Source organism: Emydura macquarii, unplaced genomic scaffold (genome assembly GCF_026122565.2).
Source record: "Emydura macquarii macquarii isolate MOO-44397 ecotype Brisbane River unplaced genomic scaffold, CSIRO-AGI_Emac_v2 contig_3220, whole genome shotgun sequence".
Lineage (NCBI taxonomy): Eukaryota > Metazoa > Chordata > Testudines > Chelidae > Emydura > Emydura macquarii.
This window is the reverse complement of record NW_027133357.1, coordinates 1,524,057-1,550,871: the sequence shown is the minus strand read 5'-3', so window position 1 is coordinate 1,550,871 and position 26,815 is coordinate 1,524,057. Positions and strand designations below refer to the sequence as shown.

General features: G+C 52.1%; 1 protein-coding gene across 1 annotated transcript; it reads right to left on the bottom strand.

Annotated features, from left to right (window-relative positions):
• Positions 1 to 86: 86 nt before the first annotated feature.
• Positions 87 to 26,815, bottom strand: LOC137142198 (maestro heat-like repeat-containing protein family member 7). Its single transcript, XM_067531434.1, has 22 exons — positions 26,598 to 26,815; positions 25,959 to 26,059; positions 25,176 to 25,301; positions 23,860 to 23,939; positions 22,702 to 22,825; positions 21,929 to 22,015; positions 19,474 to 19,578; positions 18,226 to 18,361; positions 15,240 to 15,349; positions 14,541 to 14,690; positions 14,101 to 14,255; positions 13,565 to 13,712; positions 7,713 to 7,903; positions 7,468 to 7,605; positions 6,611 to 6,725; positions 5,735 to 5,875; positions 3,752 to 3,928; positions 2,495 to 2,650; positions 1,565 to 1,666; positions 1,204 to 1,306; positions 744 to 803; positions 87 to 238 (listed from the first exon to the last, which is right to left on the bottom strand). Exons 1-22 carry the CDS (start codon positions 26,758 to 26,760, stop codon positions 87 to 89), a joined length of 2,820 nt encoding a protein of 939 aa, XP_067387535.1. The 5' UTR covers positions 26,761 to 26,815.

Here is a 26,815-nt window from a genome sequence, read left to right as displayed (position 1 = left end):
CGATCAGCTGCAGTGCATGAAGCCCCAAAGCAGACAGGCTGACTTTCAGCAGAACTAGGGCAGCCGGCAGCTCCAGTGAACAGGTTCTACCTTGTGCATATCATTCCCAGCCTCTGGGCCACTGTCCGTAGGTTGCAGCGGGAAGGGGCTTGGTTCCTGAAGGCATCCAGGATCAGGATGGTCTGAGTAGCCAGGCACCTGACCGAGGACTTGCTGTCCTGCACCAAGCCTTTGAGGACTAAAATTGAAAGGAAGAAAGCTGAGATCAGAGCCACTGTGCTCAGGAGAGCCCCTGCAGATCAGGCCAGCACTGTCCCCCTCATCCCATGACAAGGAGGCAGCCTGCTGGGACGATGGGGGCAATAGAATAGCAGGAACCACCAGCCCCCAGTGCCCGCCACAGCCATAGGGAGCCTCCTAGACACATCTCAATCTTGATACGATTCCCCCATCACTGCAGTATCTGAGCATCTCATCTTCCTGACTGAGGACAGGACCCAAGAGCCTGGGCACATGCCCACTGGCAGACATGCAGGCAACTGAGGGGGCAGCAGATCAGCAGCTTGGGGATCTACATTTTGCAGCTAGGCACTTGAATCCCTTTGTGGAGCTAGCCCTAAAAGCCTTGCCCAAGACCCCAGTGCTGGTATAGGAGAGAGAACCCAGGTGTCCCGACTCCTAGCCCAGCCCCTGGGCCCTTCTTCCCCGTAGCGCTAAGTGGTCAGGCCGGAGTTACCACTCACCGTTACAGATGGCATCCAGCTTGTCATGGTTCCTGCTGTCCAGCTGCCGGGCGGTGAGGCCTAGACAAACCAACAGCTCATCACATCCCTACTTCCCCAGCAAGAGTTTCAAAGCACCTGTCACCCTCCAAACAGCAGGGCTTCCAGACGCCCCAGGGGAAAGGGAGAGCCCCAGGGATGACTGCAGGGCTGATTGCCAGAGGAAGGCATTGCGACTTGAGGCTCCACTAGCCAAGGCCCGTGGCAGTGGGGGAGGAGAGGATGGGAGATGCAGGGGGAATGCTGGGGCTGGGGGGGGGGGGGGGTGTCCATCAGCCAATCAGGGCAGTTTGTGGTGAACTTGCTTCTGAGGGTTTCTAACAACCCTTACTCCAGGAGCCCAGGGGTTAGTTCTCGAGCAGAACCTGGGACTGGATCCAGCTCCCCCCAGCAGAGAGAGCCCCCTCTGAGCTGTGGTTACCTAAGAACCGGATGGCCGCTTCTCTGACTGTGGCCTGCGGGCTCTCCAGGAAGGCCAACGTCTGGCACAGGAAGTTGTCGGCTCTCCGCTTGTAGCGCGCCAGCTAGGAGCCAGACCAAGGGAGCACACGGTTATTACTGGCCTCCCGCAGGCCGGGTTCCAGGTGCAGCAGAGTGCACGTCCTGATTGCTCCCCACCTTCCTCTGCCTGGGGTGGAATCACGCAGAGCGACTACACCCAGGGTGGGGCTCAGTTGGGCACAGAGCTGGGCAATGGGGCAGTGCACTATATACCTATCCCCACCCCACCCCAATCCTGGCAGCGAGGACTGCGCAGTGACTGACCCGCCGGGCTCCCTCACCAGGCAGTCACAGATTTGCCACATCTCCTTGCTGTGGACCAGGGCTCGGAGCCGTCGCCATCTCAGAAACAGTGCGGCCCTGGCCAGGGTGTCCCAAGACACCTGCAACACAAGAGGGGCCAGGGCGAGCCGGCCACTGTTACAGGCACTGGAATCCAATAACCTCGTTACCCTGGGGATGGGGAGGCCTTGAGCACTGAACGCTTCGTGCCCTGGGCTGATGGCGGCAGGTGGGTGGTGTGGTTACAGCAGTGCCTGGAGACCTGGGTTCAGTGCCCAGCTCTGCCATAGAAGGCCTGCTTGAACGCAAGCAAGTTGCTTAGGCCCAGCACTGCGAAGGTCTTTAGGCATGGGAGTTAGGCCCCTAAAGAGCTTTGCAGCTCTGGGCCGTAAATCACGCGCTGTGTCTCAGTGCCCCACCTCATAACCGCTGTTATGAGTTCAAATGCCTTAATGCTGGGGGCATTTGGCTCCCCCCCCAGTGATGGGGACCATGACAGCCCCTGAATAGCTAGCATGGTTATTAATGGCTGGCTGCGCCTATCGGCCAAGGTCTGGAGAACCAGCTGGGCACAGTGTAGCTCGGCTCCTGTTAGGTGCCGTATCCAGGATTGTGCTTCTCCCGCCAGCCCAACCAGTGGCTGTATGGAGGCCAGCACCTGCAGCAGCTCTGAGGCGACCCTCCGCCCCCCCCACTCTATTGCTCAGCCTGGTTGCACAGAGCGAGGTGTGGGGCTCAGAGGATGAAGGGAGGGTGCAGCAGTCGGGGAAAGCGACAGGACGCAACTTTCAAGTGACACATGATTTTTGTGCACTTGACTATCACAGCACCTGCCCTCTGCCAACGAGCCCCCCCCCCCCCCCCCAAATTATTGGCCATTGGTTAAAATCTCAGCTGCAGGGTCCAGCTCCGGCATGCTGTGGCCTCACCTGGGACACGCTGGGATTCTCATCATGCAGGCGAAGGAGCAGTGGGACCAGGCTCCTGAGGACATGCTCCTTCATCTGCCACCGGTAGGGCGCCGTCACAACCCCCAGCAGGTCCCTGAAGAGGGCGATGGAGAGCACCCGGAGTTTGCTGGACTCCTGCAAGAGCCAAAGTGGGGCGGAGCTGCTCAGTGAGGACGGTTCTCACCCAGCGGGGAGCGAGATGACTGACCTGCGGAGGGTGTTGCGAACTCTCCCCTGCCCATACAGCCCCGGTTGTGGCCAGATTCTCAGCCGGTGTAAATGGGCATCGCGCCATTGAAGGCAGCAGAGGAGCACTCGTTTCCACCAGCAGCGGGGGCTGGCCTGGTAATTTTATAAACTGGCTTGGCCAGAGAGAGCAGCGATGTAGGGTGAGACTGCCCAGGGCTGGGCACATTGACACCAGCAACCACCTGCATCAGCCAACAGACAAGAGCTCGGGGCACAGCAAGCACCAGGAGAGGGTTGGAGAGCGGGACGGAGGAGGAAAGATTCAAAGTGCTACGTGGGGTGTGTACTTTGCTACAGGGAGATGCCGCCACTTTCCGGGAGGGGAAACTGAGGGTGCGGGGGGGGTCTGCCCGAGGGGGCCATGACTCGAGCTGCTCCGGGACCAGTTGAACCTTCAAATTGTGCTGCCCCAGTACCAAGAGTTACAGAGCTAGTTTGTGGCAGATGCTGTTACAAAAGGGCTGGTGAGAACTAGACGCTGTCCTGCTCTGAGAAGGAAGGGGAGGCGAAAGGGCGGCAGCTGTAGAACCTACAAAAGGAGACGTTTCCTTAGGGAGGCTCCAGGCCAGCTGGGGGATTCCCAGCCAGGGGAGGGCAGGGGCAGGATTTCCACACCGGTAGCATCACTGTCTGACTCGTCGCCCTGGAAGCCAGCAAAAGCATTGCAGAACTCCTTGCCAGAGGGCCCCCCTCTGCACACTGGCTCAGGAAGGCACGTCCTTCCCTATGGGGAGCCTCCTCCACAGGTTTTATGAAAGGGACTTTTCACCTTCTTCATCCCAGGCTAGGCTGGGCTGGTGCTCCGATCCTTGGCAGCAGGCCTGCAGGACACCAGGGTTCCCATTCGGACTGCCCTACGCTCTGCTGGATAGTGAGGTAGCAGAGGAAGGAGGGATGAGGGCAGTGAAAAGAAGCAGGTTAAACTGAGCTCAGGTCATTTACGACAAATGCGGCTTTAACGATCTCACACAGGCCGCCATGCCTTACATCATCAAAGAACAGCAGGAGCCTCTGGGCCACTTGAACAGCAGCGGGGCTGGCGCTCTGCCTGTCCAGACTGGTGAGGATGAGTTTCAGGACGGCGATGGCCTTTGCTATTACATCTCTGTCTGTCTCGTATAATCGCTCCTGGATGTCTCCCAGCAGACGCTGGAGTTTCACCACCTGCGAGAAACAAGGGGCTGCTTTAAAAAAACACCCTCCAGCGATGCAACAACTGATTGCCAAGAAAACCTCTGCTCACCTCCAGATGGCACTTAAGAGTCTCAAAGCCAGGGGTTCTCAAACTGGGAGTCGCAACGTTATTAGTGGGCTCATGAGCTGTTAGGCCGTGCACATGCTGGATCTCTGGCTGTCAGCCATGCGGGGGGCTGACGGCCCGAGCCCGTCAGAGCTTGGTGGCTGGAAAGCAGTGGCTGCTGTCTGGGTTCCCAGCTCTGAAGGCAGCGCCAACCTCAGTAGCAGCTCAGAAGTAAGAGTGACACGGCATGGGGAGGGATTGTCACTTTGGGGGGCGGCCGTCACAGCCTGAAATATTTTTAAAGGGGGTCCCAGCAAAAAAAGTGTAACTGCTGCTCAAAGCCATTGCATACCCAGCTAGGAACAAAGGCAGTGGTGCCAGCTACCTGCACCATAAGCAGCTGCCTCATTGCATCCCAGATCTCAGTGGACAGCATTTATCATCTTGTGCAAAGTTCTCGGCACAACACGTTGATCTCAAACAAATTGAGCGTATTATTGTTATAGTGCTTAGAGTAGCACTTCAAGGGCTTATCTGCAGGCAGAGCTCTATTGTGCTCGGGGCTTTACTGGCATAGTAAGAGATGTTCCCTGCCCTACAGAGCTTACAGTCCAGACGGTCTAGAGTATTTTTATTCCCACTGTACAGACGTGGAACTCCGGCACAGAGACGCTACTTGATTTGCCCCCGGTCACCCAGGGAGTCTGTGGCAGCGCCAGGAACTGAACCTGAGTTCTCCAGGGTACCAGTCCATTCAGCCCATCCTATTGCCTAGGGCTGGGGGAGGGAGCCAATTTTGCAAATGGGTTCTAGGATTGGTCTGTTACTAAAAACCAGCTTAAATCCTTGTTGTATTTGTTTTTTGAGACTTTCAAAGACAGCCCCAAAAAATCTCAACCGATTTCTTAATCTCAAAAGACAAGATAACTGATTCAGGAAGGAAAAATTAAACACAAGCAAGTGAAAAACAGCCTGAGGCGCATGGAACAAGGGGAATGGTGACTAACAAACAGAATTACAGTCACGTCTTCTCCGTGTCTGATCTACTTATTGTCCAGGTTTAATAAACCATAATGACCTGGTATTCTGAGGGTAAGTAAGTTATTATTAGAGAGAGTAGACTTCAGATTGTCTCCTATTTGACCAGGCTGCCAGATCTGTGTATTTAAGTCTCAGTGGTTTTCTCTGCCTTCACCGTGCTGTGTGTATCAACTTTAAGAGATCTTAGAAGCAAAGGGCTTTTCTTGAGCTCTTTCAGAGGAACAAGTGTTGCGAGACAGAGCCGTGACATCAACAGTTAAAATCTAAGATGCTTTAAGAGGCGATTCGTAGGGAAAAATTGTTCCTGATTTAACAGAAATGGATCTGTCTGGGCGTCACTGATCACTGGTGTCACCAGGATTCCTTTGGGGTCCAGAGTCCTGATGCTACTTTAGTGCTTATGTTCTTTGTATCACAGAGACCCCTGCCAAAATAAGGGCTCTGTCATGCCAGGTACTGCACACACACAGAGACAGATGCCACAGGAGACAGTCCCTGCCCTGAAGAACTAACAAGCACAATAGACAAAGGACAGGCAGAGACTTGCCTAAGGTCACCCAGCAGGTCAGTGGCAGAGCGAGGAATAGAAGCCAGGTCTCCTGCCCCACCAGTCCAGTGCTGTGTCCACTGGGATGATTTCAATGGCTCCCACCCTGCAGCAGCATCACCCAGCCCTCCTCCCCTCTCACCTTCTCTGGGTGAAGGGCCAAGTTGAAGAGGCCCTTGAGCGCCAGCCAGCGCACCACAGTTTTGGGGTCTCTCAGCTGCCTCCTCATCTGGTCCAGGATGGCGTCTTCCAGCTGGTTGCCGAGGTCAGGGCACTGGAGGAGCTAACGCACAAACAGCAAAACAAACAGAGCTTGAGACTCATCTCCGCCACATGGCCTTTGGCTTGACTGACCCCGGCCTCGGCGTGGGCTGCCCTCTACGACGGGAGCTACGATTGGGCACTGTCGAAACACTGCTAGTGGAACCGCCCCGTGAGGCTCCAGCTGAGATCCAGGTCTGCCTTGTTCCTCCTCTAAGGCTCAGCCAAAGGAGGGCTCTGGGGCCTGGCCACACGCGGAGCAGCAGGCCGCAGCCTTGTACGCCAAAGGGTCGCCTGGTCTGCCAAGGGCAGGGGAATTGGCCTGGGTTGGGCAGGCAGCTGCCTGGCCTGTGCACGGCACATGGACGTCACGAGGCTGAGCCCTTCTCGGGGCAGCACTCAGCCGCTGAGCACTACCCGCCGGGAGCTCACGGCTCTGCATGGGGCTCCATGGCCTACGTCGCACAAGGAACCACTCTATGGAGCTGAGCCTTGGTGAATCAGAGACACCCTGCCCTGGGGACTTGCTCCATCCCTGTGACACCAGCTGGGGCAGGCAACACCTCAATGTCCAGAGCAAACGATTCCACCCCTAGCACTGTAGGAGCTTTCTCTGCCCCTGCTCACCCACCCACCCCCAATGCTTGCAAGTCCATCCTTCCCCTGGCCATAGGTCAGCCCCGATGCTGATGCACGTGCCCCAGTCACCGCTGGGACAGGGCTGTTCTCAAGACCCTCACCCGCTGGTGAGGCTCACCTGAATGAAGAAGGCCATGGCTGGGATGTGCCGCTTATCATCCTTGCTGTCGAGGATGGCCATCAGCTGGTGGAAGATCCAGGAGCGCTCCTGGAGACGGTTCTTAATCATGGCCCTGGCACGGGAAACACAAACACCATTTACAAATCTAACCAGACCAGTGCAGAACCGGGGATCCCGGGTGACTAGTCACAGGCAGCTAGCCCAGACTGTCTTAAAATGCCCTGCGGCATACGTGCCATAGACCCAAAGCCTTAAACCCTCCACAGGTGGCCTGCAGCCACGAGGATAGCTCCAGGAACGCAGAGCTGGGGCTGCAAGAGACGTGCTGGCAAAGGAGGACGCTGGTGAGGGGAAGCAGCTTGCTCAGATGTGACCTGATATTAGGTTATTAGAGACAGAAGGTGGGGGAGGGGATATCTTTGATTGGACCAACTCCGGTGGATGAGAGCCAAGTGTCTGAGCCGTCTGGGCATGCTGGAAGGCTTGTCTCTCTCACCCACAGGAGTCGGTCCAATCAAAGATATTCCTTGACCCACCGTGTCTCCCTCTTATCCCGGGACTGACAACCTCAACACTGCAGACAGATGTGACTGAGGCTGCCTTTTCCCAGTCACTCCTTCCAGAGCTAGCTGGTCCCCCAGTGCCATGCAGGATGCTGTTGACGCCAGGCAACACAGGGTGGAGAAGTAGCTGACTGACCCCAGGCCAACAGCACAGACTGTTCCGTGCAGTTGAGTGGGAGCCGCATCTCACCCAGCGGGGAAGGCCATTCGGCAGCGTCTTCAGCCCCGGGAGGAGAAGCGACCGCTGCTGCAGTCAGATCTGGATAGCAAAGGCAGGGGCAAGACTCTCACCGGGCGAGCAGGCAAACGCCTTTGTGGTGCGTGTCGGTGCTGATGAGCATGTCCCAGCCACCCTGCTTCTGGATGAAGGTGACCTGGTCCCCGTAGCCAGCGCATCGGAGCAAGGCTTTCATGGCTTTCACCGCGGACCTGCATTCAGAGCAAACCTCTCGTTACTGAGCGAGCCCAGGCCAGGGCCTGCACGGTGCCTTTGGGCGACCAGGCAGACGAGCGGCGGGGGGCCGGACTGGTGGTACCTGACTGGGCTGAGGGGCGTGGGTGTGTCCTGCTGGCTGCAGACTCGCCAGTAGTAAGCAATGTCCTGCACGGATGGCTCCACCGTGTAGGTGATCTGGAAGAGCAGGGCGATGTAGAGCTGGGGGTAGAGCTCCTGCACCTCCCGTCTGCAGGCTGGCTCCAGGAGGATCTCATACAGGGCTCTGGTGGCCTGCAGCCAAGAACAGGAAACAGATTTTACTGCAGAGCCCTCTGCCTTCCCATTCTCCCCCAGGGCACCTCGAGAGGAAGGGTGGTCTTGGGATTAAGGCATGGGACGCTGGGTTCAATTCCCAGCTTGGTCACAGATTGCCTGTGTGACCTTGGCTAGAACCACACAAAGGACTTAGGTTGAGTGTTGCAACGCCTAACTTTACATGCCCTACTGCCCAGTGGAATCACAGCCCTGAGTTAGGTGCCCAGGCTCCATACACAATGCACGGGGCAAGTTAGGCACCTAAGCAGGGGATCCACAGAATCCAGCCTTCTGAACTAGCTGAGGATCTTGCTGAACCGTTAATGGTGATCTTCAATAAGTCTCAGAGCACTGGAGAAGGTCCAGAATCCTGGAAGATAGCTAATGTTGCGCCGATTTTTAAAAAAGGTAAACAGGATGACCCAGGTTAGAGCGTCAACCTGACGTTGATCCCGGGCAAGATAATGGAGTGGCTGATATAAGACTCAATTAATAAAGAACTAAAGGAGTTAATATAATTCACGTAAATCAACATGGGTTTATAGAAAATAGTTCATGCCAAACTAACGTGATATCTGTTTTTTGATGAAATTACAAATTTGGTAGATAAAGGTAATAGCATTGATGTAATATATTTAGACTTCTGTAAGGTGTTTGTGTTGGCGCTGCATAACATTTTGATTAAAAACCGGGAACGTTATAAAAGTAACATGGCACACATTAAATGGATTATAAAACGGCCGATAGCGCTCAAAAGAACAAAGAATGTAGGCCATACTTACAGGATGGGGGACTTTAGCCTTGGAAGCAGTGACTCTGAAAAGGACTTGGGGGTTATGGTGGCTAATCAGCTGAACAGGAGTTCCCAGGGTGGCTCTGTGGCCAAAAGAACTAATGCGATCCTGGGATAAAGACACAGGAAAATCTCGAGAAGGAGTAGAGGGGTTATTCTTCCTCTGTATTTGCCACTGGTGTGACTGCTGCTGGAATCCTGTGTCCTGTTCTGGTGTCCACAATTCAAGAAGGATGTTGATAAATTGAAAAGGGTTCAGAGAAGAGCCACAAGAATGATTAAAGGGTTAGAAACCATGCCTTATGGTGATAGACTCAATGAGCTCACATCTATTCAGCTTAACAAAGAGAAGGCTGAGGGGTGACTTGATTACAGTGGGGAACAAATATTTAATAATTGATTCTTCAATCTATAGTCTTCAATCTTCAAGCTATAACATGATCCAATGGCTGGAAGTTGAAGGTAGACATATTCAGACTGGAAATAAGACGTACACTTAATGGTGAGAGTAATTAACCATTGGAACAACTTACCAATGGTTATGGTAGATCTCCATATTGACAATTTTTTAATCAAGTTTGGATGTGTTTCTCAAAGATCGGCTCTAAGAATTATTTTGGGGCAGTTCTCGGGTCTGTGTTATATAGGAGGTCAGACTAGATGATCACAGAGGTCCCTTCTGCCCTTGAACTCTATGACTCTAAGAGTGGGGAACTGCCTAAGCCAACCAATGAGGAAATACTGAGGACAGGGGGTGAGGTCAAACCCCACCCCCTAAAGGGAGTTCAGTATCTACCTCCACTTGGGAATGCTTAAATAGTCATTGGAGCCGGGATTAGACCCTGGATCTCCCAGCAGGGAGCCCTAACCACTGGGCTATAGACAGTGGCGTAGTCTGAAATCTGAAGCTACTGGAATGCCACTAAAATATTGATTTTCTTAAACAAGAATTATTATACGCATTCACATTTTATTTGTACGCTGAATTTCTAGTACATTAATCCTTGGCTAAACCAGGCATATCTGGAGACAGGCAGGCTGGCCAAGATAACAAGGTATTGGATTTTTTTAAAAAAAATCACACACACACACACACACACACACACACACACACACACACACACACACACACACCCTACAGTAGTCTATTCAATTTATTTTCAGTGTTTGAGTGTGCTGAAATGACATTAATGTGTTCGCTGTACACAGTACAGTATGTAAAAATATAAATCTATAGAATAATATACAGTACGGTAGTAAAAATCAAATGACTACTTAGCACATCTTTTTACTTTAGCCTATAGGTTAATGGTAATACAAAATAAACCATGCCACTGCATTGTAGACACTACTGTACAATGTGGAAATAATAAAAGGTTATTTTAAATTGAAACTAAATGATTTTTGTGCTTTTTTTTTTTTTTTTTTTTACTGTTAGTAGTCTACACAAGTATCAGAAAATATATCAAGGCATAACAGGGTCTGTATTAGCAAAGGCCTGCTGTAATGCATTTATCGAATTTCTAAAAGTATTTCCACAAAGTGTCTTCCTTCACCTTGTCCGAATGCTTTATTTTACGTGTCTGTGAATCAGTGGCAGAACAATGACGCCTGAGCCAAGTTTTGGCACAGCTGAGAGGATTCCACCTGGAAAATGAAGGGTCATGATGCTTGATAAATGTGAGAATTGACATATGCGGGATAAGCACCTTGCTACACTTGTCATTCTCAATCATGTGGCTAAACCCATGCTCACATTCAGCTGTTCTGCATGAAATCACATGTGCGTAGTTGAGCAGAAGTTTCAGATCAGCTGGCACTTTCTGACCAGTATCATCAAGAAAGTCACGATAGGCACTGATAATTCCCAGCACTGATAGACCAAATCATTTGCACATCTGTCTCACCTCCTTTTCACTGTATCCGGGAATCCTATCTAGTGGCCAGTTCTCTTTGTCAACAATGAAGAACTACTTCAGCTGGTCGACATATTGACTCTCTTCTTAGTATCAACACCATCACCGTTGTTTCTATAATTTGATGAGGTGCTGCAGAAGAATTGGGCATTCATATTATTGATCAAACTTGTCAGAAATTGTTTGTCATTAATTTTCACAAGCTTCTTGTTTTCAGTCAGTGTGCTGCTCTTGAACTTCAGTTTTTTTAGTTGCGCATTGTGCTTCAAATGAGGGTATGTCTTCACTGACGACAGCAAATTTGCCGCTGTCAGATCGATTTATACAGATCGACTGAGCAAAAGTGAAGACCCGCTCAATCGATATGGAAGTCGATTTAATAAAACCACCTCCCCAAAAAGTGTAGCGCTGTGTCATGTGGGTGCGCATTTCCTGTCGGCGCAGCATAGTGGAGATGGTGCGCAGAAGGGAATTTAGGAAGTCGACGTGAGTTACGCAAGCTACGTCAACTGCCTCTGTATTTGCCTGTCATTGTAGACCAGGCCTGACTTTGTGCCAGGTTTTTCTTTCATAGTTTCCAGCAAGTGGATGGTACGGCGCATCAGTTTATCTGCAGACACCAGCAAAGTATCTCAATGCTGAAGCAATTCAGACAGACTTGATAGCTTACACAATGTGTTATATCAAGATCAATCAAGAATTCACGACAATTATTTTCAGCAGCCTGACAAACACAGAACTCTCTTTGTTGTCTCTTTGTGTGTCGTGAGATGCACAGTGAAGGCACAACGACTGGAAATTCCAGACAGCAGATGTAGCACAACATGAGCTTGACACCCAGCAGATATAAAAAAACACACCCAGTCTTTCTCAGCTGCTCATCCATGTTGTTTCAGTTCTTTCTTGTTTTTAGGTGAACAGCTGTAAAGTGTATACAGTTTGTCAAAGATTTCAAAGTGATTTACAGCTGTTTCTTCACTTATCATTTTAGCAACTGCCAATTCCAGCCAGGGGTTCAAACAGTGCCACACTATGACATTGGGGTACTTCTTCATAATATAGCTAACTATGCCAGATTTCTTGCCAAGTATAACAGTAGTATCAACACTTGCAAATTCCACATGATTAATTTTCCTCAACATTGTACTTATTGAGGCATCTCAGCCCACAATCTACAATGCATGAAGCAGTCTGGTCTGGAAGTTCAATCAGATCAAGAAACATGAAGTGAGGATCATCATCCATTGAGATCTCACATTTTAAATAGATTATAACCGTTGATTCATTGCTCACAGGGGTTGATTCATCAAGAGACATGGATATCTTTCTGCCGCTCTCCCGCATCCGAGCACACGCCTTTCAGCGCATTGCAGATGAGATATGGTTATTAATGTTTGTAGCTCTGAATCATGAACGCAGACCAATTCCAATATCTACGCCGTTTAATATCTGGAGTTCGTACTCTGATCATCCTGATTTAATTGGCCTGCCAATTTAGCAACTTAATAAGCCAGTCGCATTATTTGCACAGTTGTGTCAACCTTTGATTTTGTCACCTTAACCACTTCTTCAAAAGTCGAGGTTTCTGCTTCCTTTGAAATCTGTAGAGCTAATTTAGATGCAGCCGAATCTTTGTGTTCCTTTGTTTTCATTTGCAGAGACGTTCATTTGGACTTTCGGTTAGATCCATAAGCAGAAACAGAAACCTGACACCACTCTACTGATATGGAAAGGCCTTGATGTTTGTATACTGATCGAGATGAAACTTTGCTGCAGATAACACATCCAAGCTTACCATCAGGACAACCAAGGATAACCCCTCTTCTTCAGCATCCACACATCAGCCGACCAGACAATGTCCCCCCGCTTCTCGCCATGTCCTTCCTCCTCCCCTGCTCAGGGCCCCACTCGCTGTCACTCACTGCCTCAGGGGAAGGGAAGGTGGGGAAGAGAGCAGCGGAGCCTAGCGGTGGGGGGGAAGGGATACGGCCCAGCCAGCGAGCAGAGCGGTGGGCGGGGCCTGGGGTGGAAGAGGCAGGACAGGGAGCTAACCTCCCCCAGGGGAGGCTTCAGCTGCCGCCCCTGATCATAAACCAAAGCCACCCCTTTCTAGGGGGGCCACTGACTGTTCTGCCCTGGGGCCCGGAATTGCTGTCGGCAGGCCTGGATCAGGAGCAGGTGCATCTTCTTCGGAAGGGTTATCTGCACGATTATCTGCACAGTTATCTGCACGGCCATAGCCACCTCAATGAATTCCATTCTGGGAAAAGCTTTGGATGTGTCGGTGCCTGCAGTCAGCCTCCTAGTCGATGCCCTGCAGCTGCCGTCTTCATCAGCATTTTCAGCCTTCTCCAAGAAGTAGTTAGGAAAAAGGAGAATTCCCTCCTGCTCTTCTCACTGCATCAGAGCACAGCTGGCTGTATCAGACAGTTGTGCGGGAGCGGTGACTCGTGTGACTTAGCTTGTCTGCTACAGGTGTTCTGGCTCGACTGGTGAGGGCTCTAACCCCTGGGCGGTCGGGTTTCAGAGGACCGCCCCCTTCTTTGTTTCGCAAAGGGCCTGATCCGGTAGGCATATTCTTAGGTGCCCTCTGAGGAGACCTACTGGATTGGGCTTCACAGGCAAGCTAGGCAGGGGACAGCCAAGGTTGAGGATGCCACCAGGGCTTATGCCCCCATCTCAGCCCTTTGGGTCCCTTCCCATGTTTATGCCGAGTGCCCAGCGCCAGGGGGCTCTGAGCTCAGCCGAGGCCATGGGCTGGGATGAGGGTACCCCAGGAGGGATGCCCCGGCTGGCTAGGGAGAAGGCTGGTCCCAAAGAGACTGCTCCATTCTGGGGGAGGGTGTCCGTGACGAGGGGTTTGCCACCTCTCAGACCGTGACGGGGACACACAGCGCTCCTTCTCTTGCCACAGGGGCTGGTACTTACGGCCAAAGGGGTGACGATGGCCTCTTTCTGAGAGACGTCGTGCTGCTGGCGCAGCGGCCGCTCCTGCAGCCTGTGGAGCAACTCCCTCAGGACCCTTCCTGTGGTCTTGGGGTGGGACGTCAGTGTCCTCCACATCTCCGCAGCAACGCTGCAAATGGAGAGAGCCAGTGGCCCCTGGATCACAGCCTTGCCAGCCGCCTGCAGCTCCACGGCACCGGCAGGCCTGCTGGGTCTCCCACCGCCAGCCGCCACTTTGCCAACCTCCCGCTGCAGCAAGGGCCCCCATTGGCTGTTGCAGGCTGCACCGGGGCCAGGTCTGAGTGTGAGCCCCAGGGTGCCATATAGGGATGAGGGGTGCCATATAGGGATGAGGTTCCTGGCTCTGGGGCAGGCCAGCCTGTAAAACCCTCTGGGAGGGAAGCAGCGGCTCTCCAGGGAGCAGAAGAACCCTGGAAGATTCTGCACTCCCCTGACCCCAGCAGTGGGACCAGTCTGTGGGAGCTGGAGCACAAGCGGCAGCAGCCCCAGCCCCGTACCTGTCACACGACAGCGAGCAGCCCAGCAGGGCTACCACCACCTCCTCACTGTACCGGTAGCCCAGCAGGCGAAGGGCCCTCAGCAGCTCCTCCTGGGCCAGCGGCTCGCTGATGGAGTCCAGGTTGCGGTACATGCTCCTCACAGCCTCCGACACCTGGGAGGAAAACAGGGTGATGGGGCCTTGGCTTCCTCCTGCAGCTGTTGATCTGGGAGGCCAGGGAGCTGCTACACCTGAGAGCCATCTGCCCTCCCCGATCCTCTTTGCCAGCCCCAGACCCAGAGCACAGGACCAGTTTCCAGCCCATCGATTCACAGATTGCAAGGCCAGAAGGGACCCTTGTGATCACCTCGTCTGAGAACACCCTGTCTTCAATCCAGAGAACTGCCCCAAAACAATCCCTCTTGCCCCAGTACCCGGTGTTCTCGCTGCAGCTCCTACCTTCTCTAAGCCTGGGACGGGGACGCCCAGGCTCGCATGCAGCATGTGCGCGGCTGCCACCGAGTTGTGGACGCTGGCGTCTCTCATGCCGTCGAGCGCAGTCAGGATGAAGTCTGTGCGCTCGGCCGGGTGGAAGTATTTCCCAAACATCTGAAACAAACCTGCCCGTGAATCCCCTTTCGCTGCCCAGCACAGTTCCAGTCAGGAGCTGAGCAGTGAGAACTGGCCCGGACGGGAGCACAGGCCAACCCAGCTCTGCAGAGTCGGGGCTAGGTCAGTGCACCCAGATAGCAGCAGGCAGCAGGAGCACAGAACGCAGCCAGCAATCAGGAGCTGTCGTGCATGGCAGAGGCCAGAGTGCCAGTGCACGGGGGTACAGTACTGCACGGATGCACTCTCCAGCATTCAGCAGGGACCGGCGCTGTTGTGCAGACGCCAGGATGCCTTTTATTGCGTTCATCTCTGGGGACACTGCCTCCGTGCCTGACAAGGAGCTGGAATCAGGTCTGGATGAGCCCCAGTGCATTTTGGGATGTGGCTATAGGGAGGCGGAGTTGGCCATTGGCAGGGCTCTGGCCCAGCTGGATGGGGTCAGTCACACACTTGGTTCTGTACCTTCACCCTGACTCCTAGGGTGTTAATTCCCGACTCCTGCTAACACTGGGCACAACAATCCCATGAAGCACTGACTGTAGTTACCATGGCGATATCGCTGGTGTTGGTGAACCAGGCGAACCAGAAGGTGTTCTCAGCTTGCCAGTCCCTGAGGATCTGCAGATACTCTGTACTGTCCTTCGCCACTGTCCTGCCTGAAGGGGAAGAGGAAATAGACAGCCTAAATTAGAAGTTAGGCTAACCAACAGGGGCGTTTTGCAAGGAAGTTTAGAAAGGGGGTGTGAGCGGCAGGTACATCTAACAAGCACATGGGAAATTCAGGCCAATAACCCCCCCAGAACAAAACAAACAAACACATGAAAAACCCCTGCAAGAGGTAAAAATAAACTAGGCAGAAGTCCAGCAGCAGAGTGGGGGCTATCCAGTTTATTGCACTAAATGCAGCAGCGTGAGCATTCGGTGCAGGGAGCTCATGGCCTTCAGACACTGAATACGGGCTCTGGAGGCCACAGTGGCAGAACTGGAGGAGCTAAGGGAGACAGGTACGTAGACGAGGTGGGAACCCCAGTTACTAAGAAAACCAGGTAATAGTAATGGGGGATTCGATTATTAGAAATATAGGCAGTTGGGTTTGTGATGACCAGGAGAGCATGGTAAATTGCCTGCCTGGTGCAAAAGTTGTGGCTTTCACAAGACATCCAGACAGACTTATGTGCAGTACTGTGGTATGTAACCTAGCATTTACATCGGGCTCGGTACCAGACAACTAATGTGACATTGATTTTTAAAAAAGAGGCAATCCTGGCAGTTACAGGCTGGTAAACCTAACTTCAGTACCAGGCAAACTGGTTGAAACTATAGCAAAGAACAGAATTATCAGACATCTAGATGAACACCATTTGTTGGGGAAAAGTCAACATGGCTTTTATAAAGGGAAATCATGCCTCACCAAGCTACTAGAATTCTTTGAGGGGGGGTCAACAAACATGTGGACATGGGTGATCCAGTGGATATAGTGTACTTGCACTTTTAGAAAGGCTTTGACAGGGTCCCTTACCAAAGGGCCCATAAACAAAGAAAGAAGAGATGGGATAAGAGTGCCTGTCCTCTCATGGGTCAGTGACTGGTTAAAAGATAGGAAGCAAAGAGTGGGAATAAATGGTCAGTTTTCACAGTGGAGAGAGGTAAATAGCGGGGTCCAGGGATCTGTGCTGGGAGCGATGTAGTTCAACATCGTCATACATAATCTGGAAAAAGGGGTAAACAGTGAAGTGGCAAAAATTGCAGATGATACAAAATTACTCAAGATAGTTAAGTGCAAAGCAAACTGTGAAGAGTTACAAAGGGATCTCACCAAACTGGGGGACTGGGCAACAAAATGGTAAATTAAATTCAGTGTTGATAAATGCAAAGGGATGCACGTTGGAAAACATGATCCCAACTATACATACAAAATGATGGGCTCTAAATTACCACTCAGCAAGAGATCTCGGAGTCATCACGGCTAGTTCTCTGAAAACATCCGCTCAGTGTGCAGCAGCAGGCAATAAAGCTAACAGGATATTAGGAACCATTAGGAAAGGGATAATAAAACAGAACCTATCATAATGCCACTATATAAATCCAGGGTGCGCCCACATCTTGAACACTATGTGCCATTCCGGTAACCCCATCTCAAAATAGCTATATTAGAATTGTAAAAGGTGCAGAGGAGGGCAACAAAAATGATTAAGGTATGGGATAGTTTTCGTATGAGAAGAGATTAAAATATTGCTAATATTGTGATAATCTTTAAGAAAAGAGACAAGTCAGAGCGTGGAAATTATCGAAGCATTGCCTTGCTATCTACAACAGGGAAGATTCTTGCCCATATTCTCTTAAATTGATTATTTCCCCTTGCTGGGGAAATATTACCGGTAGCCAACTCTCACAATGCAAAAATTGACAGTGCAATTCAGCACAGGATCCAGTGCGTAAGTGCTTCATTTGAGAAATTGCTCTGATGCATTTTCACAGATCGTGACCTATGGTAGGACATCAAGATCTAGGTCTATAAGACAGTTGTCATCCCTACATTCCTTTATGGATGCAAAGCCTGGGTGACATACCAACAATACCTTAAGAGTCTGGAGAGGTATCAACAATGAAGCCTCTGGAAGGATCCTTCGCATCAAGTGGAAAGATCGCTGCACTAATATCAGCACCCCCATTGAAGCCAATGTCACCGTCATTGAAGCAATGATCCTTATGCACCAGCTACGCTGGGCTAGACATTGTGTGCGAATGCCAGATTTTCGTCTTCCAAAAGAAGCCCTCTGCTCTCAGCTCACCTATGGACAACGATCTCATGGTGGTCAGAGGAAATGCTACAAAAATATACTGAAAGCATATCTTATGAAAACTGATGTGGACATCATAAACTGGGAAGAACAAGCCACCAACTGATCTCAATGGCTCCATACCCTCCATCAAGCAGTGGCCCGCTTAGAGGAGAAGCATCTTGCCCTTGAAGCTGAAAAGAGAGAGAGAAGGAAGGAAAAAGAAAGAACTTTCTACCAGCAGGCAGCTGATCCACTAAGAAACGTCTGCACCTATTGAGGGCGGATCTGTGCTTCCAGGATTGGACTCCTGAGTCATCTCAGGACTGTAAATCCATGGTAGAGATCATCCTTGAATTGAAGGATTGCCGATGATGACGACATCCCCTCTGAAGCATCGGGCACTGGCCATTATCAGAAGACACGATACTGGGCTAGATGAACCATTGGCCTGACCCAATATGTGCATTCTTATGTTCTTATGTAAATTATGAAGTGTAGAATATGGATAGGGGAAGCTAAAGACATCGGGGGATATCCATGGCAGGCAGGATTACCTCCTGGTAATAAGGAGGTTTTTTAAAAAGTTTATTAAGCACAAAAGAAATCCTAGCAATGGTGTAGGCTCATTATTAGAAGGAGATAGTAAAGGATGCAGAAAAAGCAGAAGTGTTCACTAAATATTTTTCTTCTGTCTTTGGCATCCCCGTGTCAGTGTACGTAGGAAGAACAAGGGTCTTCAGTGCTCCTACACTTTTGCCGCAGCATGAAGGAATAGATGTGGTGAAGTCCATCCACAGCCCATCGGCAGATCTCTTGGTCTTGGTCAGCACAGCACAGGGTGAGACACCCCACCAGCTGCCCCAGGACTTTGAACTCGTCCAGTCCCTGATGGAAAGAGAGAGCAAAGAGAGTCACTCACCCCTGTGGGCCTGGCTTAGTGTGTTCCCCCAGGCACTGCAGTAGCACTTTGGGTTAGAACCAATGGCGGCAGAGCCCAGCGGAGAGAGACTCGGGGTCAATGACTGCAGGAGCCGTGGGGACCATCACTGAGGACTGAGGAAAGCTCAGAGTGGATGGGAAAGTCTGGGCAGCAAAGGTCAGTAAACATTGCATCCGAGTGGGGATCCTGATAACAAATGAATTCGTGTCCAGTCTCCATCTCAAAGGCAAGCTCATCATCCCAGCACCTTCCCCGTTCCCACGTCCTCCTCTGACCTCACAGCCTTCTCAAGCTCTCTGCTGTTAGAAACCTTCCCTTGCCTCTCCTGCAGCCCCTGCGCTGGCTCCCTTCCCTTCACACTCAAGCCCCTTTCCCTCTCATACTGGGTTCTGCACAGCCTCGTCCCCACCCAGGTCACCCCCCTCGCCAATTGCTCTTGCTTCTTTGGCTCTTGCCACCCCTCTCACTTTGCTCCCTCCCACCTCCCATCTTCTGTTCTGCTGCCCCCTCCATTGGAACGGCCTCTTGGGGTCTCAGCTGCCAAGTGTCCCCCTTCTAGCTGCCAGAGGGGAGGCCCTGCCACGGCACACATATCCGAAGTGGAGGGGCCACGGCACACATATCTGAAGTGGAGGGGCCACGGCACACATATCTGAAGCCAGAGCGCGGGGACATTAATCTGACAGCCCTGCAGGAGCTGATGCCAAAGCAGCCCTGGTGGCAACTAACAAAGGAGGTGAACAAGGCAGCTGCCCCCAGACACCTGGGTTCAGAGAAAGCACTCAGGGCGATGCGTAAATGCACTGATCCAGCAGAGCAGACTTTGCTCCTCGGGAAACAGCAGAGAGAGTCTTTGGAGATACAATTATGGGGCTTGAGCCAAAGCCTACTGGAATCAGTGGACGGACCCCATCGACATCAGTGCTTTTTAGATCAGAGGCCTACAGAGGCCCTTGCTGAGTTACTGTTCTAGGCCCAGGTTGTCCCTGCCAGGGAGCGCTGCATTGGCAGGTTGCTCAGTGCAGCTAGGAGGCAGCCAAGGACTCAGGCTGCTCACATTGAATTTGTGATGACTAGCGATGAGTCTGATCAGCCAGGTGATCCTTTCCACTGCTCTCAGCCGCCCACGCACCTCGTTGGACGCTGTCCAGGGGAGCAGGACCTGGGAGAATGAGAATAACAAATAGGACAAACTGCTAAGGAGAAGTACAAAAAAATAGCACAAGCACGTCGGGAGAAAATCAGAAAGGCTAAGGCAAAAATGAGTTATAACTAACAAGGGACGTAAAAGGCAATGTGTAAATACATTAGGAGTGAGAGAAAGACGAATGAATGCAGGGAAGGAGAGCAAATAGTGGATGACACTGACAAAGCCAAGGTGTTTAATGCCTTATTTTGCTTCTGGTTTTGCTAATAAAGTTAATGGTGACAAGATGCTTAACACAATATGAACAACAAGGGGGAAGGAATAGAGGCCATAATAGGGAAAGAACAAGCAAAAGGCTATTTAGAGAAGTTAGATGTATTCAAGTCGGCAGGGCCTCGTGATATTCACTCCAGAGTACTTATGGATCTAGCTAAAGCAATCTCTGAACCTTTAGGTCAGGTGAGGGCCCAGAGGACTGGAGAAGGGCAGACACAGAACCTAGCTTCAAAAAGGGGAACAAAGAGGACCCGGGGATTTATAGACCAGTCAGCCCAACTTTGGTACCCAGAAAGATACTGAACAAATGATTAAACGATCAGTTTGTAAGCACCTAGAGGAGACAATAGGGTTATAGGAATAGTCAGTATGGATTTGTCCAGAACAAATCATGCCAAACCAATCTAATTTCCTTCTTTGACAGGGTTTCTTGCCTAGTGGCTGGAGGAAGGCAATAGACATGATTACATATATATGGACTTTAGTAAGACTTTTGACACAGCCCCACAAGACATTCTCATAGGCAAACTGAGGAAATATGATCTAGCTGAGATTACTATAAAGTGGGTGCACAACTGACTGAAAGACCATACTCAAAGGGCAGTTATCTCTGGCTCACTATCAAACTGGGAGGATGTCTTAAGAGAGTCACACAGGGGTGTGCCGGGGTCCAATACTATTCAATATTAACAGCTTGGTTAATGGATAGGAGAGTATGCGTGTAAAGTTTGTGGATGACACCAAGATGGGAGGGGTTGCAAGCACTTTGGAGGACAGATTAGAATTCAAAATGACCTTGATAAATTGGAGAGTTGGTCTGAAGTCAACAAGATGAAATTGAGTAAAAACAAATGTGACGTACTGCACTTAGGAAGGAAAAATCAAATGCATAAAAACAAAATGGGGAATAACTGGCTAGGTGGTAGTACTGCAGAAAAGGATCTGGGAGTTATAATGGATCACCAACTGAATATGAATCAACAGTGTGATGCTGTTGCGAAAAGGGGAAATGTCATTCGGGGGTGTACTAGCTGAATACTGTGTCCAGTTTTGGGCACCACGCTTTAAGAAAGATGTGAACAAACTGGAGATAGTCCAGAGGTGAGCAGCAAAAATGATCAGAGGTTTAGAAAATCTGACCTATGAAGAAAGGTTGAAAGAACTGGTCATGTTTGGTCTTGAGAAGACTGAGGGGGGAACCTGATAACAGTTTTCAAATATGTGAAGTGCTGTTATACAGAGGGTGGTGATCAGTTGTTCTCCTTGTCCACTGAAGGTAGGACAAGAAGTAATTGGCTTAATCTGCAACTAGGGAGATTTAGGTTAGATATTAGGAAAAACTCTAAGGGAGGGTAAGCACTGGAACAGGTGACCTAGGGAGGTGGTGGACTCTCCCACATGGAGGTTTTTAAGAACAGGTCGGACAAACACCTGTCAGGGGTGGCCTAGGAATACTTGGCTCTGCCTCAGTGCAGGGCTAGATGACCTCTTGAGATCCCTTTCAGCCCTACATTTCTGTATCCTCTCTTCCCAGGCCTCGGATCGAGGAGATTGAGTCTCTGCCGAGGACATTTCCCTCTTTTTGTACCAGAAACAACTCACAGAATCTACTTCCTGTGGCCTCAGAACTAGAATGGCGGGGGGAATCTGGTTCTGGCCAGGCTGATGGGGCCACAGCCCAGGGGTCCCAGTGTGATTGCTGGGGTGGGGTGTCTCGGCCCAGGAAGGCCAGTGAGATCTTTGCTGTCCCTCTGTATCCCCCTCCCTCCCTGCCCAGGGCAGCTCAGCTGTGGTGTTGATGGGCTCTGGAGGCAAGGCTCCACACAAAGCCAAAGGCAGGGCAGGAATGCCAGAGTCATGGGGGCTCAGTGGAGAACATGGCAGATCCCACCCCCCTCCACCCCCCCATGCAGACATCTCTGATACAGTGGGGGCACTTGGTCCTCCAGACCAAGAACCTGTGTATAGAACATACTCTGAGAAGCAGACGGCGTGTGGGGGCCCCATTCTGGGGATTAAATGGAGCTGTGATCCCCGAGCCTCACCCCAGTTAGAGGAATAGCCCCTTCCTGCCCCCACGCCTCCAGACCTCCAAGATGTTCTGTAGCTCCAGGAGGTTGGGCTTCTCATCCTCACACATCAGTGCCTTCAGCATCTGATCCATGGCTTCCAGGGTCTGCGTGCAGAATGGAGGAGAAGCCAGAGCAAGTGGCGTTACCCAGCCAGGTATTGAACTAATGCTTTGGCGTGTGCCACCCCCACCCTCAGGCCATGGCAGCCCCTGGGATTCTAGCTCACCCACTCACTGGTACCCACAGGGGACCTACTGCCAACTCCTCCTGGCAACAGGACCCCACCTGCATTTGCTATTCCCAGGTGATAGAGCAGGGAAGCTGCTCCCCAGGGTCACTGCCTATGGCCATTGCACACAGTCTAATTCCCTGGAGGTGTCAGAAAGGACTCGGTTTTGGAAGGGAAGGGGAGATTTCCAGCCAAACTTGGGTTCCCCTGGTCTGTGTGTGTCTGACGCAGCCGACCTCAGGCCTGTGCCCCCAAAGCCGCACACGGGGGATGAAGCTTTTGTAACGTGCTTGTGAAGGGGATGTCATGCGCCCCTCTAATTGCTGGTGCATGTCAAGGATAAATGCCTACTACAGCTACCCTTTATCAGAGTTATTCCTTTATCTCCAGTGGTGGGACCTGTGCTTTGGTGCTGAAGGTCCTGAGTTCAAGTCCCACCAATGAGCTGAGATCATTATGCTCTTGCACCAGTGCCAAGGAACCAACGGGGCAGGAACGAGAGAGGCTAGCAGGAGTCCCACTCGGCTTGGGGTTGCTCCGTCTGGCCGGTTTGTGGATTACCTTGGTGTACAGAGCAGCCTCCACTTCCTGCCTGGTGTCTGCTGGAGGCAGGGAGAACACGCTCAAGAAGCAGATGGTGAGCAGGCTGGATTGTTCCATGTCCCCCAGGGGCGGCTTCACTTTGCTGAGAGAAGAGACACACGCGGACTGGACGCTGTTGGGCTGAGACGGGGTGGTGCAGGGAGCCGATGCTGCCTTCTCTCAGGCAGTATTGCCTGTCTGCCATGGTCCCATCAGAGCGCCCCATTCCTAGCGAGATCTGAGCACCCAGCAACGTGCACCCCACAGCTGCTGACGCCTCAGTCGGTGAGCTGCCCTCCCGGCTGCACAGAGCACCGTGGTTCCCCGAGAAGTGACACCTCGCAAAGAGCATGGACGGGAGACTAGACCCGGCTGGCACCAGAGCGCCTCTGAACGCAGCTGCCACAGTACAGAGGAGTCGGTCTCTACTGCCCCCCGCAGGGGGACCCTTGCACTGCAGCCACCTACATTGGGGCTGCACAGTCAGGGGCTGCATCCTGACCCGTCAGCCAGGAGGGCAAAATCCAGTTCAGGGATCCAAGAAGCCTTGATCCCTGCCCAGAGCTCTCAGCTTGGAGGGGGAGGGGACAGGAGGAGGAAGAAGGTGGGGACAGCCCAGAAGGCATTAACCCCTTCTTGCCTGCTCTCAGGAAGCCAGCGCCCAGTGGAGAAAGCCACTTCAGCTCCTGCCCCCTCCCCCCGAATCCTGCACTCTGCCCCAGCGCTCAGGGAGCTGCTGGCGTGACGCAGCCGGAGCAGAGGGAAGTGACTCCAGTCGCTCCACTCCAGTAGCGCCTAAAGTGGGGATGGGCAACTGCCCCTCTTCCCCAGAACCATTGCCTGTGGGTCCCAGAGGGACCGGCCCTGCCCCCCTCGCTCCCTTCCTCCCACACATCTTCACGAGGCCACTTGGAGAGGTCATGAGGATCCTCTGCCACCAGCCCGCTGATGGCATCACACATCCACCAGTGTCATCACTGGGTATCACATGCCCGGGGAGGGGATCTAAGACAGGGGAGGAGCAGCTGGCTCCAGCAAAGCCGAGGGGGAATCCCCTGGAGAACTGGCCATGGCCAAGAAGCTGGCGCGCCTGAGGCACACAGCACTGGATGGGACTGGGCCGGGGGGGCCGGGTACCTGAGCTCCATGACGGCGAGCATCGCTTGCTGACGCACCGCGCTGGCCAGGGAGTCGATGGACTCCTGATGAATCAGCACCTGGGGAAACAACGTGGGGAAATGGCGGGCGGGCTCCAAGCTCCTGCAAGGTTCCTGCAACGTGTGGGCTCAGCAGCCAGATCCTCCTACTGGAAGGCTTGATCGTCTGCAGGGCTCCAGCCGGAGAGCGCAGTGCAGGGCCTGTGGTCAGTGCCACAGCGTCATGCCCAGCACTGATAAGCACACACGCCAGGGCGCTGCAGAGGCTCCATTAGCGTGAGCTGTATTGCAGTGGCACCTAGAGCCTCCAACTGAGATCAGGCCCCCTGGTGCCAGGTGCTGCACACACACAGTGAGAGACAGTCCCTGCCCCATAAAGCTCACTAGATGAGAGGGCATGGTAGGGGAAACCGAGGCAAAGAGAGGGAAGTGACTTGCCCAAGGTCTCCCTGAAGAACTGGGAGTAAAACCCAAGTGTTCTGATCCCCAGCCCAGTGCCCCGCCCATTAGCTCACGCTGTCTCCCGCTCAGGGAAGGGAGTTAAGCTCCAGAAAGCTCACTGCAGCACTGGAGAGCGAAGACTTTTCAAATCTACATTGCAGATTTGTCGCTTGTTCCCTAGCGGTCAGTGGACTGCAAAGAGTTGGGGTTCTGTGCAGGGAGACTGTCTTATACAGAGCAACCAGAAGAACTTGGGAAGCTGGGTGCAAGGAATCCATGTAAGTTGCAATACAGCCAAATGTACAAGAACAAAGAATGCCGGCCATACTCTAACCTAGGAAGCGGGGACTCTGAAAAAGTCTTGGCCATCATGGTAATCAGCTCCCAGTGTGACAGTGTGGCCAAAAAGGCTAATGCCATCTTGGGATGCATAAACAGGGGAATCTCAAATCATTCTAGAATGGTTATTTTCTCTCTGTGTTTGGCACTGGGTGCCATCGCTGCTGGCATCCTGTGAGCAGCTCTGCTGCCCACAATTCAAGGAGGATGTTGATAAATTGGAGAGGGTTTAGAGCCATGAGAATGATTGAAAGATTGGGAAACCTGCCATATAATGATAGACTCCGGGAGGTCAGTGAGTTCAGCTTAACAAAGAGAAGGTTACGATGCAACCTGACCACAATTTATAAGTACCTACGTGAGGCACAAATACTTGATGATGGGCTCTTCAGTCTAGCAGACACATGTCTAACAAGACCCAGTGGTTGGAAGTTGAAGTTAGACAAAGCCATGGAGATCTTCAGGTGAGTCACTAAACCTGCCAAGTAACACAGACCCAGTGTGTAATTTACTCACCTTTATCTTCTCCACAAGCAGGGATTTGCAGATAAAAGCATCAAGGTTTCCCTCTGGGCTTCTGGTGCTAACAGCTCTGCTGAGGGTGCTGATGGACTCCAAAAACTTCAGTTTCTTGGCCTCGTCCTACACCCCGCAGAGATTAGTCACAAATGGGAATGTTAGTGTGGAAAGGAGCTGCCGGTGGGAGAGATGTCAGATAACTTCCCCCTAGCTCTGCTCAGGCTTTGATATGCCACATGCAAGATTCATCTGGCAACAGGAGTAAATAGCTGGGGGGAGCAAGGCAGTTCCGTGTGGAATGGAGCCAAAGAAGGACCAGATCTGGTAGGCACCCAAATTGCAACAGGAGGGCTAAACAGCTAGACAGGGGCTTGATAGAGTGAAAGGAGCTTTTGGGGACTGGCCAAATCTAGTGGGCACAAGTACACAAAGGTCTCACACGACCCAGGGCCTGGACATTGAAACTAGACAAATCCAGATGGGAAACGAGTTGTACATTTTTAACAGTGGAAGTAATTAACTATTGGAAGGACTGGACCCAGGGTGTGGTGGATTCTCCATCAGCGACCATTTTTAACTCAAGATGAGATGTTTTTAAGATGCTCTAGTTTAAACAGGAATTATCTGGGGGCTGTTCTCTGGCCTGTGTTATACAGGCAGTCGGCCTAGATGGTCTCAGTGGTCCCCTCTGTCCTTAGAATCTATGAATCAGCTGGAGAAATGCAGATGGTGTTTGTGGACAGGGCACTAGTGTATAGATCAGAGGAGGGCTCTTGGTACCTGTTCATCACCCTTCAGAAAGGCTTCAATGTAGTCCAGGGCCTCTTTCTCCTCCGAGTCTGGACCCATAAAGCAGGGGGAGTTAGAAGGGGATGGTGAATCTGATAAAAGACAGAGCGAGGGCAGGCATTGGGCTTTCGTCCTGAAGTCCCTCATCATCAACACCCCACCCACCAAATGCCGCGCACTGCGACATGTCCACCCTGCACAGGAGCCAGCAGACGGGGATATCTAATGCTCTGACTGGTGCAATCCTAGGCAGTAATAACCCACTGTGCACCGAGCACCCCCACAGACTGGTGGAAAACATCCTCCCACCCTGCAGCGTCACAGCAGCTGAGCTGCCTTTTGCAGGTCCTGATCAGGGGGGAAAACTGAATCTGTCTCCAGCTGATGCTTCTGCCACTGCCCCTAAAGCCCTGATCAGTTCTAGAGGCTGCAGCTGCTGTCAGCAGGAGGGGCCATTCTCCCTGCCTCAATTTTCCTGTTTCTCCATGGCGTGGAAGGCCCAGAGCACTACATAGTCTATGGGGTCTTCTTGCAAGTGACACCTTGAGGCATTGCAACCCCAATCCCCAGAGGGGCCAACTGCACCGCACTGCAGGGGCATGGCCCCATGCCATTTCTGCAGCCACTCACCGGCACGGAAGGGCTGTGGCACACAGAGCTCCTGCTTCTGCTCCAAGCTCTTCCGTCGACTCTTTTCTGGAGGGGGTTTTGTCTTCTCCCAGGCAAGGAGGGGCTTTGAAGGGTCCTTGGGGGCTTCCTCAGCCATCCCTGTGAAGAAGCCAGGCCCAGACATTGCTGTTGGTGGTGGGAGGCAACTCCCCCATTCTGCAGCAGGGCCAGCATGGTTA